The sequence below is a fragment of the Oryctolagus cuniculus genome, chromosome 12, assembly GCF_051225735.1.
Source record: "Oryctolagus cuniculus isolate XC-2025 breed Fujian yellow rabbit chromosome 12, ASM5122573v1, whole genome shotgun sequence".
Taxonomy (NCBI): Eukaryota; Metazoa; Chordata; class Mammalia; order Lagomorpha; family Leporidae; genus Oryctolagus; species Oryctolagus cuniculus.
Window position 1 is genome coordinate 107,153,689 of NC_142878.1, and position 13,024 is coordinate 107,166,712.

General features: G+C 44.4%; 1 protein-coding gene across 9 annotated transcripts in view; it reads right to left on the minus strand.

Annotated features, from left to right (window-relative positions):
- SCAPER (S-phase cyclin A associated protein in the ER) overlaps positions 1–13,024 on the minus strand; it is a 439,476-nt gene that overhangs the window by 389,230 nt on the left and 37,222 nt on the right. For all 9 annotated transcript variants that reach the window (XM_070054635.2, XM_051834595.3, XM_051834596.3 and 6 more), the window contains one exon: positions 1,548–1,618. In XM_070054635.2, coding sequence (XP_069910736.1) covers positions 1,548–1,618 — 71 coding nt within the window. The remainder of the gene's footprint in view (positions 1–1,547; positions 1,619–13,024) is intronic.

Sequence of the window (13,024 nt, forward strand, 5' to 3'; positions counted from 1 at the left end):
TTCTGCAGCCCAAGTCCTCGCTTCACACCAGGAGCCCACAGGCACTTCCGCCCCCTCATCCCGTAAGAATGGATCTAGGCGATCTGTCCATTTTGTTCGTGTCCCCAGCCCCACTTATCTGTCAACACAGGTACTTGTTTTCTTTCTAATCCACAGAGATGTTTACCTTATTTCTCAAAATTCCCCTCATCTTTTTCCTTCTAAAACATGTGTTCCCCCTGACGTGTCTGTGTGGGGCGGGGAATTCTCTGTGAGCTCACAGCGGCACCTTCATCACAGGACCACGTGTCCTTGGCTTACATAATACATGCGCATTGGTGTAGTATATATATATTATTTATTAATTAATAACAGCAAACTAAGATTCGATGCAAAGCTCAGGGAAAATAACGAGGCGAGCTGTGAAGATGGCTGCATCCCACATGGGAACGCCTGGATTCCATTTCTACCTCCGGCTCCTGCTTCCAGCCAGTGCAGGCCCTGGGAAGAGCGGTGACAGCTGAGTGACTGGATTCCTGCCACCCACACAAGACGGGACTGCAAGGCCCAGTCCCCCAGCCACTGAGGGCACCTGGGAGTGAATCAGTGAATGGGAATCCTTCCTCTTTCTCTCCCCCTCAAACACATGTTTAAAAAAAGAAAAGCTAACTATAGTGATGCAAAAATGCTTGAAAGACAAGACACACAGGCCTGCGTTCTCCAATATTTTAGTAAAGAATCTGAAAATTTGTAAAGTTATTATCTCTTTACTGTCCTACAACCCAAAGTCAGCATTACACTGAGAAACGGGATCATAAGGAACTCAGGGGCAGAGGAAACACAAGCTGTTAAGTAGCAGCCTGGGCTCAAAGCCTGCCTGTCACTTCCCCGCAAGCTACAGAACCGCCCCTTGTCTCAGGTACTTACATAATAAAAGTGTTTTTTGTTTTTTTGGTTTTTTTTGGTTTTTTTTTTTGACAGGTAGAGTTGTAGACAGTGAGAGAGACACAGAGAGAAAGGTCTTCCTTCCATTGGTTCACCCCCCAAATGGCCACTATGGTCGGTGCTGTGCTGATCCGAAGCCAGGAGCCAGGTGCTTCTCCTGGTCTCCCATGGGGTGCAGGGCCCAAGCACTTGGGCCATCCTCTACTGCACTCCCGGGCCACAGCAGAGAGCTGGCCTGGAAGAGGGGCAACCAGGACAGAATCCAGCGCCCCAACCAGGACTAGAACCCGGTGTGCCAGCGCCGCAAGGCGGAGGATTAGCCTACTGAGCCACGGCACAGGCCAAAAGTTCATTTTTATAAGTAGGGATAATCCCTACATCAAAGGGTTAAGAGAACCAAATACATGAACATTTGCAAAATAGTTAGAACAAAATGAGTACACAGTGAGCATTATACATACTTTTATTAACTGTATTTTAATTTATTAATTTATTAAATGTTAAGATATTTCATTAAATTTTTACATGGAGACCAACAATATTCAATCCAGAAAAAATAGCTTTTGCAATTTACACTACATTCAGGAACTGAAATCAGAAGTAGAAAGCTGTATATGCTGTACCTGTTTAGTTGCTTTATGAGTCCCTTGAATTGACCTCTTAGACTTTCCACCGGTTTGACATTTAGGATTTCCTTCAAGGCAAGAGAAAATAAGTAAGTAGATCGGCAGATAATATAAAATTGAACTATAGGTAACTAGCATAAAATTAAACTACCCACACCATTCAGGCACGCTGACCCATCGTGTCCTCCCAGAAACCTCAGAACAGTTACCCACGGGAACGCGGACGCGAAGGCAGTGACGAGGCAAAGCTCCCAAGTCCCCGGGAGGCCTGCACCGAAAGGCTTCCTCAGAACACAAGTAAGTCAACCCCTTAAAGCAGTCAGACAGTCTGGCAACCAACAAACAGGGTCACATGACCTGCTTCTCAACCTACAGGTCTAGAAATTCCTTCTTTACATTCACATTTTATTCCAACAATAAAATTAATTTTAATCACCAAAAACCCTAAAATTTTGCTCTTATTACTTTATCTAATTCTAGGGTGGGGAGCCTCTTTTCTGCCAAGGTATCTGCATATTTATCACATCATTCATGGGCCACACAACATTATCAACTTAAAGTGAATTTGCAGTCTCACCTGTGGTTACCTGGGCAGGGCGAGGCATTCCCACCCCTGGTAATTTATAACGTGCATGGCTTCATTTTGAAAAGGGGGATTTTCAGTTTTGTCTGTTTTTGCAACTGGCATCTTTCTCACCATTTCTTTCATGTTAGACACTAAGCGGGAGGAAAGGTTTTTGGTGATTTCGCCACAAACCATAAATACTTGAGGAGATAAACACAGTTACCCAGATGTAAGCATTACACAATGCATACATGTACCAAAGCTCCACGTGGCGCCCCATAAATATTTACAATTTTTATGTGTCAATTAACATGCATAGAGAGCGATAGATACACCTTTATAAAGACAGACACCAACCGCTGTTTTGTAACCATTCTCTTCTTGATAGCGATTCAAAGCAGCGATAAAGTCCTGTTACGTATGACAGTAATTCTTCCTTCTGCAACGTAATCTAGGAGCCGGAGCCTCCACGGCAGCACAAACAGCTGAACCGACACCAGTGGGGCTCCCTCACTGTCCTGCCCGGGGCAAAGACGGAGACGTGCACACCACGCAGCCCTCCACGCAGCCCTCCGTCACGCAGAACAGCGTGCCAGCAAGGTTTTAGAGTCATCAGCAGAAAAACACAGCTCAGCACAAGCGCCAGTGGAAACCGAGATAATACAACGAGAAGAATGCTTTTTAAATGGCATGACTGCCCTCAGACACAGCTTACTATATGCATTGCATGAAACAAACTGCAATTTAAAAAAATAAACATTTTTCTTTTTTTTTTTTTTTGAAAGGCAGAGTTAGTGAGAGAGAGAGAGAGAGGGAGAAAGGTCTTCCTTTCGTTGGATCACCCCCCAGATGGCCACTATGGCTGGTGTGCTGCGCTGATCCGAAGCCAGGAGCCAGGTGCTTCTCCTGGTCTCCCATGGGGTGCAGGGCCCAAGCACTTGGGCCATCCTCCACTGCCTTCCCGGGCCACAGCAGAGAGTTGCACTGGGAGAGGAGCAACTGGACAGAACCGGCGCCCCAATTGGGACTAGAACCTGGTGTGCCGGCACTGCAGGCAGAGGACTAGCCTAGAGAGCCGCAGTGCCGGCCATAAGAAGTAAACATTTTTCCACACGTGGCAAAGTTTCAGTAAACCTTGGTGAGCACTGCCAGCCTCCTTTCCTGTCACTACTGCAGACATCCGGAAGGTTCTACTCCTCTGCACGCAGAGTGCTATTGGGCAATGAGCAGAGATGAAGGTTTAAAACTGTACCTATGTGAAAAATCAGACTATGGATGCATGTGTGCTCATTATTACAGTATTTTCCTGCATTCTGTAATAGAAACAATTTTACAAAAAAAAAAAAAAAACACCTTCAGACTACAATGTGGTCTGGATAACCCATGGAAAATGGGGGAAAATTCATATTTTATATATAATACACAGCAATCATAAAACATTTTTGTTCTACATTTTTACTTTTGTAATAAACAACGTTGGTGGGGCTGGTGCTGTGGCGCAGTGGGTTAAAGCCCTGGCCTGAAGCGCCAGCATCCCATATGGGTGCTGGTTCTAGTCCCAGCTGCTCCTCTTCTGATCCAGCCCTCTGCTATGGCTTGGGGGAACAGTGGAAGATGGCCCAAGTCCTTGGGCTCCTGCATCCACGTTGGAGACCAGGAAGAAGCTCCTGGCTCCTGGCTTCGGATCAGCACAGCTCCAGCCATTGCAGCCATCTGGGGAGCAAACCAGTGAATGGAAGACCTCTCTCTCTCTCTCTACCTCTCTCTGTAACTATGTCTTTCAAATAAATAAAATAAATCTTTAAAAAAATAAATAACGTTGGCATGTACTTGTATTAAGAAACGATATAACAGTAAGCTCCTTATGGAAAGATTAGCTGGTTAGAAGATAAAGTTGATCTCCCCTCTAGTGGACGGTTTCTGTGAATCAAAATCACTGCTCTCTAAAAACTGCTAGTTAGAATTTCAAAGAAAACCTGTGACACAGGACTGGTCCATGATGAAGACAGTGGTGCCCACACATAAGACAGACCAATGGAACAGAACACAAGGATGTACAGAAATTCAGTCTGTGTGTGGGATCTCAATAACTGGTGCAAAGAGAGACTTTATAGTAAGTGATGCTGGGACAACTTGTTAATCACAAGAAAAAAATAAAATTAGATCATTATAAATTAAATTATAAATTTAAATCAAATAAAATTAGATGCACATTATGTCAGAAAAATACTATAAATGCATCAGGGATATAAATGTAAAGGGATCAAATAATGATTAAAATTTTAAGTAAAAGAAAAAAACATGAACTGATTCTCATTTAGGCCTGAAGCATCCTACTTTGTGAAGATAACCGGACCATGTCTGACGGAAACAGGAGCCAATTTAAGGAGTCAGCTACCAAAGACAAAGGAAGAACAATTTAACATCAAAATGGATTACAACCCATTAACTACATTAAGAAGTCTTGGTGCTGGCACTGTGGTATAAAGTAAAGCCAACACTTGTAGAGCCGGCATCCTATATGGGCACCGGGTCAAGACCTGGCTGCTCCACTTCTGATCCAGCTCTCTGCTGTGGCCTGGGAAAGCAGCAGAAGATGGCCCAAGTGCTTGGGCCCTGGCATCTGCGTGGGAGACCTGGAAGAACCTCCAGGCTCCTGGCTTTAGATCAGCTCAACTCCGGCGGTTGCGGCCATTTGGGCAGTAAACCAGCAGATGGAAGGCCTCTCCCTCCCTCTCTGCCTCTGCCTCTTTTCATGATTAAATTCAGGTGTCTGTGTTGGTGGGGATTCTGTTGCAATGATGCTGTTCCCTTCTCAGTGTATCATCGGAGGCTTGTGGTACTGTGTCACATTACTGGGGATATTAACTTAAACAGCTGAGTAAGGTGGTATCCACAAAGTTTCTTTACTGCAATGTTTCCTTTCTAACTATGAATAATTTGTGGCAAGATAGTTTGAAATTATATAAATATTTAGCCCTTTATTCCTGAAACTGTGAAACCTGACCAAAAGGAATATTCTGCAAGCCCTCAGAAAACATCAAAGAGCTGTCCCTTTGGGAACTCCAACCTCCTGTCCTCTGTATCCCAACCCAGCCTTCCATATCCTCACACGGGGCCTCCCACTGCGCCAGCCATCAAAGGAAGGGACTCAAGAGAGAAGATACTTAGTCCCTAATTCAAGTAATAACAGGAGAAGTGAAGAACTATCTTTCAGATTCTAATTATTATATCACATTGTACCTAACTGCAGTAAATACAAGTTTTTAAAAACTTAATTTTTATAAGAAATTAATTAAAGAGAAAACCTGAATCTCTTACAACTTAAAAGAAAAAAATCTTAATTTATCATTCATACCAACACCACCAAACCCAATTTCATTATGATGTGAGACTGTAAAACCATTAACACTTTTATAAAACCACCTGTGTAGAAATCTGGGCGTTTAGAAGACGGCAGACTAGGGAGGGAGCCTATGTTCTCGTCTAGGGAAGACTAGAAGTTTAAAAAACGTGGAGAGAGAACAATCTCAGGGGAGAGTTAGGGAGAAAACGGCAGAGGAAACTCTATGCAAATTAGAGGGACACGGTGGACCTACATGGAGGGTGCAGAAGCGCACAACTCAGGACCCCAGCAGCCAATGTGCACAAGGCAGGACCTCACACCGGCTTTGGAGAGAGCGCCGAGGCCAGACTGCAGCAGCCCAATCCACTGCTGACAAAGCTGTGGGAAGAACCTGCAGGGAGTCTCACTTGGAGCCCTGTGGGGGACAGGATACCTGTCAACCTAGAGGGGAAAAAAGGGGAGGGCACGTTTCTCTCTCCCTGACCACCTAGCACCATCCTCCAATAACTAGCCAAGAGAGGGCGGGCGCCATTTTGAAGATACCTACAGCTACACAGCTCGTGACTGAGCACCCAACAACCAGCGGAGAAAAGCCAGAGTCTGCCTGGGAGAACTGATGGGGGCTGGGCGCCTGACTGTGGGAGGCTTGTGCGCCAGGGCTGTGAAAACACTGTGGCTCTCTGTAAGGGCACCGGGTGTGACCGAGACTTCGGACAGTCACTGGGGGCAGCTCCACGTGCTCTGGGCTCCCTAACTCCCTGGTGAAGGTCACTGATGCAAGATGCGTGTTCACACCAAGGAATGCAAAGATCCTTTCTGTGGGTCTTGTGGCCATGCGGGTGAAAAATGTATCCACTGGGGCTAGTGCCCAGGCATTGGTCTCCTTTGAGGAGCGGAGATGAGCATGAGACTATGCCAATAGAGCAGAACAAACCTCCCCTCCATTTAAAAAAAAAAAAAAAAAAAAAAAACCAGGAGATTTAGCACACCCAACTCAGTTGTCACCTGGGCCCTCCCCTCACCCTGGAGCACTGAACAGAGCTCCCTGACCACACAGCTCTGGGTATGCACTGAAACAGCAGTCACTCCACTAAGACACAGCAGCCTAGTTCAAAGACAAAAGCCATCACAGGGTGTGGGGAGCAACTCGGACTAGACTAAGTTACTGGAATTAAGACTTATTCTATGCATCTGCTTTCCCACAATATGGCGCTGGGAGAGGAGGAGACAGCTTCTGCACAGCTGCCTCCAGTTCAACCAACAAGCTGCGGGACCTGCTCCTGATTGGAGGAGGGCAGCGTACTCGGCGTGTGGGTAGCAGAGTTGGGATTGGCAGAAGAGGACTATAAAGGAGGAGAGAGACAACATGCACCAGGAACATCTAAGGGGAACATCTATCCTAATAACACCTGTGCAGCCCCCGAGAGAGCCGGCCGGCGGTGTGCCGCTCCCCCACGGAAGTGGGGAATGTGGCAGGGGGAACCGCCCTTCCACGGAGGTGGAAGGGTCGGTAGCCAACCCGGGAAGAACCAGCAGCAAACCCGGGGAGGGCCGAGCAGACGAAAGAACAGCGCAGGGTCCTGTGTCGTTCCTCCACGAAGAAGGGGAGCGACATAATGGTGCCGTGAGTCGGATAGGAAACTTAGGAGGGAAGAAACGGGAAGAAGCAGGAAAATACCGGAGAGAGAGACTAGCAAAGAGCCTAGGGGAAAGCCGGACGGAAAAGGTGCCGGAAGAAGCTATTGAAAGCCTAGGCATAGACTCAGATATGGACTGTGGGAAAGAAGTTAGGATTTAAAGTGAAAGCAAGAAGAAACTTAGACTCAGATACGGACTGCAGGTTGAAAGTGAAAGTGAAACCTATAAGAAACTTAGACTTGGATACGGACTGTGGGGAGAGGCCAGGAGAAATGAGGGAGGAATATTGTTGGAAGAAAACTTAGGGAAACATACCGGGTAGAGAAAAATGTTAGGGAGGATGAAGCTGCGAGTGCAGGCCGAGGCGGAGACGTAAGCCAGCTTGGAATTCTTCAAGTCAGCCCGGGGAGCAAAAGGCGAAAATCTGGAACCAGAGGCAGAGACGTGGGCCGCCAGGTTGGAATTCGCCAGGTTAGTCCGAGGAACTTGGACTGAATACCGGTGGTGGCAGAAACGTAAGCTACGCTGTGTGACTCGCGGAAGCCGCCGCGTGCAGAGAGAGCACGGGGCGTGAATAGATAGGGAACGTGGGACTGGCACGGAGGCCATGGTGCAGGCGCGAAGGGGCGCGGAGACCGCGGAGCGTGCTCGCAGAGCCGGGAACCCACCGCGGGGCGGGCGCCGGGAAGCCGTGCAGATGAGAGAAGCGCGGGCTGAAGCGGCACAGAGCGGAGAAGCCGCCGCGGGGCGAGGTGCGGAGAAGCAGCCTCCGGGCGGGCGCCAGGATGCCGCAGGGATAAGAGAAACAGAAGTTTAGAAGTAAAATGAGAGAAATAAGAATGCTGGTAGATAGAAGTAAAATAGGAGAAATAGGAATGCCCGGAGATAGAGAAACAGAAAAATAAGGCCTCCCAACAACATGGCAATGAGAGAGCTTGGATTCGGTCTGCCTGATTAGGGAGGTGGTGAGCACCTGCGGGCGGCTAGCAGCTTATGCGCCGCAGGTCACCGAAGACAGGCACGAATTAACATCAATAAGTCTCCCCACAATACCGCAATGAGAAGGCTTGGATTCGGTCTGCCTGATTAGGGAGGCGATAAGCACCAGCAGGCAGCTCGACCAGAGTATGAGCTGCAGGTCACCGAAGATAGGCACGAATCAACACCAATAAGTCTCCCCACAATACGGCAATGAGAAGGCTTGGATTCGGTTTGCCTGATAGGGCTTGTAAGCACCTGCAGGCAGTTCTAGCAGAGTAGAGCATGCGCTGCAGGGCACCGAACACAGGCACGCATCAGCGCCTAAAAACCTCCTCACAACATGGCGAAGAGAGGACCCGGATTCAGTTTGCCTGATTGATAGGACTTGTAAGCACCTGTGGGCAACTCTAGCAAGCAGAGCAGAGTGTGTGCCGCGGGACACTGAAGACAGGCGCATATCAATGCCAAAAAATAAAAAGAAAGGGGTATCTGTGGGGAGCAACCCGGACCAGACTAAGTTACTGGAATTAAGACTTATTCTATGCATCTGCTCTCCCACAATATGGCGCTGAGAAGGGAAACAGCTTCTACACAGCTGCCTCCAGTTCGACCAATAAACTGTAGGACTTGCTCCTGATTGGAGGAGAGCAGCGTACTCGGCGTGTGGGTAGCAGAGTTGGGATTGGTGGAAGAGGACTATAAAGGAGGAGAGAGACAACATGCACCAGGAACATCTAAGGGGAACATCTATCCTAATAACACCTGTGCAGCCCCCGAGAGAGCCGGCCGGCGGTGTGCCGCTCCCCCGCGGAAGTGGGGAATGCAGCAGGGGGAACCGCCCTTCCACAGAGGTGGAAGGGACGGCAGCCAACCCAGGAAGAACCAGCAGCAAACCCGGGGAGGGCCGAGCAGACGAAAGAACAACGCAGGGTCCTGTGTCGTTCCTCCACGAAGACGGGGAGCGACAACAGGGAAATGAAGAAATAAAAATTAACAAACAAACAAGTATCACAGCAATTCAAGAAATAAGAATAAGGAAGACAACATGACACCTCCAAAAGAACACAACATTCAATACTATATGTGATGAACAGATTGAAGAAATGCCGGGAACGGAATTCCAAAAGTTGATCACAGGATCACTTAGAGGTAATCAGGAGCAAACTGATGAACTAAAGAAATCCATATGCAAAGTGAATGAAAATTTTTCCCACGAAATTGAGATTTTTAAAGAGAAATCAAAACAAAATATTAGGAATTAAGAATTCAATAGAACAAATAAAAACTGCAGCAGAAAGCCTTAACAACAGACTAGGTGAGGTGAAAGAAAGAATGTCCAAGTTAGAAGACAAATCTCTGGAAATTTTACAGTCGGACAAAAAAAAAAAAAAGAAATCAGAAAGAGGGAATGGATTAGAAGGTCTTTTCAGTGAAATAGTAACAGAAAACTTTCCTAATTTGAAGAAACAAGGGGACAGCCAAGTACAGGAAGCACATAGAACTCCTAAAAGACATGACCAGAAAAGATCTTCACCCTGACACGTTGTCATCAAACTCACCAAGTAAAATATAAAGAAAAAATTCTAAAATGAGCATGAGAGACACGCCAGATTAATTTCAGATGATCTCCTACTAGACTCACAGCAGACTACTCATCAGAAACCCTACAGGCTAAGAAAGAATGGCGAGATATAGTCCAAATCGTAAGAGAAAAAAATTGTCAACCCAGAATACTATACACTGCAAAGCTCTCATTTATGAATGAAGGTGAAATAAAGACCTTCCATGACAAACAGAAATTGAAAGAATTTGTCACCAGCCCTAAAAAAGTTGCTTAAGATTGTGCTATGCACAGAAATATGGTCATCACTATGAAAGATGGTAAAGGCAGAAAATCTAGTAAAGGGAAAAAGGAAATCCAAAGTAAACAATAGGAATATTTATGGAGAAGTGGCAGGGCCAAATAGTTACTTACTAATAGTCCCCTTGAATGTAAACAGCCTCAACTCTCCAGTTAAAAGATAACAAGCTGCCTGAATGGATCAAGAAACAAAACCCATCTATTTGCTGCCTGCAAGAAACACATCTCACCAACAAAGAAGCACGCAGACTGAAAGTGAAAGGATGGAAAAAGATATTTCATGCCAACAAAAAAACAAAAAAGAATTTTGGTGTAGCCATCCTAATATCAGACAAAATAGACTTTAACACAAAAACTGTTAAAAGAGACAAAGAAGGGTGCTGTGTAATAATTATGGGATCACAATTCAACAGAAAAAAGTGACTATTATAAATGTTTATGCACCTATTACAGGTCACCTGGCAATTTAAAAGAAATGTTAATGGATCTAAAGGGAGACATAGACTCCAATACAGTAGTAACGAGGGACTTCAATTCTGTACTTTCAGCAATGGACAGATCAGCCAGACAGAAAATTAGCAAGGAAACAGCAGATTTAATTGACACCATAGACCAAATGGACCTAACAGATATCTATAGAACTTTTCATCCTATACAGTTGCAGAACACACATTCTTCTCACTAGTACATGGAACTTTCTCTAGGATTGACCACATGCAGGGCCATAAAGCAAGTCTCAATAATTTCAAAAAAAATGAAATCATACCATGCATCTTATCAGACCACAATGAAATGAAGCTAGAAATCAATAACTCATGAATCTCTAGAAAATATGCAAACATATGGAGACTGAACAACATGCTCCTGAATGAACAGTGGGTCACAGAAGAAATCAAAAGAGAAATAAAAAAATTCCTGGAAACAAATGAAGATGACAACACAATATATCAGAACTTACGGGCTACAGCAAAGGCACTGTGAAGAGGACAATTTATAGCAATTGGTGCCTACACCAAGAAATTGGAAAGGTACCAAATAAATGAGCTATCAATGCATCTCCAGCAACTAGGAAAAAAAATAGCAAAACTAGTAGGAGAAAGAAATAATTAAAATTAGAGAGAAAATAAACAAAATTGAAACCAAAAAAAAACCAGAAAAGATCAGCAAAACAAAGAGCTGGTTTTTTGAAAAAATAAACAAAATTGGGGGCTGGTGCTGTGGCGCAGTAGGTTAATCCTCCACCTGCGTCGCTGACATCCCACATGGGTGCCAGTTCTAGTCCTACTGCTCCTCTTCCAATCCAGCTCTCTGCTACGGCCTGGGAAAGCAGTAGAAAATGGCCCAAGTGCTTGGGCCCCTGCACCCACATGGGAGATCTGGAAGAAGCACCTGGCTCCTGGCTTCAGATCAGCACAGCTCCGGCCGTTGAGGCCATTTGGGGAGTGAACCAACAGAAGAAAGACCTTTCTCTCTGTCTCTCCCTCCCTCTGTCTGTAACTCCACCTCTCAAATAAATAAAATCTTTAAAAATACTACTCAAAAGAGGTTATATCCATTGTATTATAAAAATAAATAAACAAAATTGACATACCTTTGGCCCAACTAACTCAAAAAGAAGTACAGAGAAGACCCAAATCAATAAAATTAGAGATGAAAAAGGACATGTAACAACAGACATCACAGAAATAAAAAGAATCATCAGAAATTACTACAAACAGCTGTATGCCAACAAACTGGGAAACCTAGGAGAAATGGATAGATTCCTGGACACATACTACCTACCAAAATTGAGCCATGAAGACATAGAAAACCTAAACAGACCCATAACCAAGAAGGAAATTGATTCAGTAATAAAGGCCCTCCCCACAAAGAAAAGCCCAGGACCACACAGCTTTACTACTGAATTCTACCAGACATTTAAAGAACTAACTCCAACTATTCTCAAGCTATTCATAACAAATGGAAGGGAAGGAATCTTCCCAAATTCTTTCTGTGAAGCCAGCATCACCTTAATTCCTAAACCTGAAAAAAATATGAAAGAGAAAGAGAACTACAGACCAATTCCCCTAGTGAACATAGACGCAAAAATCCTCAACAAAATTCTAGCCAATAGAATCCAACAACACATAGGAAAGATCAAAAGGGATTTATCCTTGGTATGCAGGGATGGTTCAACATTCTCAAATCAATGTGATACATCACATTAACAAACTGCTGAACAAAAACCATATGATTATCTCAATAGTTGCATTTGATAAAATACAACATCCTTTCATAATGAAAACTCTAAGCAAATTGGGTATAGAAGGAAAATACCTCAACACAATCAAGGCAATTTATGACAAACCCATAACTAGCATCCTGAATAGGGAAAAGTTGGAAGCATTCCCACTGAGATCTGGTACCAGACAGGGATGCCCCTCTCACCATTTCTATTCAATATAGTCCTGGAAGTTTTAGCCAGAGCCATTAGTGAAGAAAAAGAAATCAAAGGGATACAGATTTTGAAGGAGGAAGTCAATCTATCCCTATTTGCAGATGACATAATTCTATATATAGGGGGTCCAAAAGACTCCATTAAGAGAATATTAGAATTCATATAAGAGTTTGCTCAAGTGGCAGGACATAAAATCAACACACAACAATCAAAAGTCTTTGTATATAGACAATGCTACGACTGAAAAAGAACTTCTAAGATTGATCCCATTCACAATAGCTACAAAAAGATAATCAGATACCTTGGAATAAATTTAACCAAGGATGTCAAAAATCTCTACAATGAGAATTATAAAATCTTAAGGAAACCAATAGGAGAAGATACAAAAAAATGGAAAAATCTTCCATGTTCTTGTACTGGCAGAATCAAAATGGTCAGAAGGTCCATACCACCAAAAGCAATTTACACATTCAACGCAATACAAATCAAAATACCAAGGACATTTTTCTCAGATCTTAAAAAAAAAATGATGCCAAAATTCATACAAAAACACAGAAGACTTCTAATAGCCAAGGAAGTCTTAAACAACAAAAACAAGGCTGGAGTCATCACAATACCAGATTTCAAGACATACAACAGGACATTT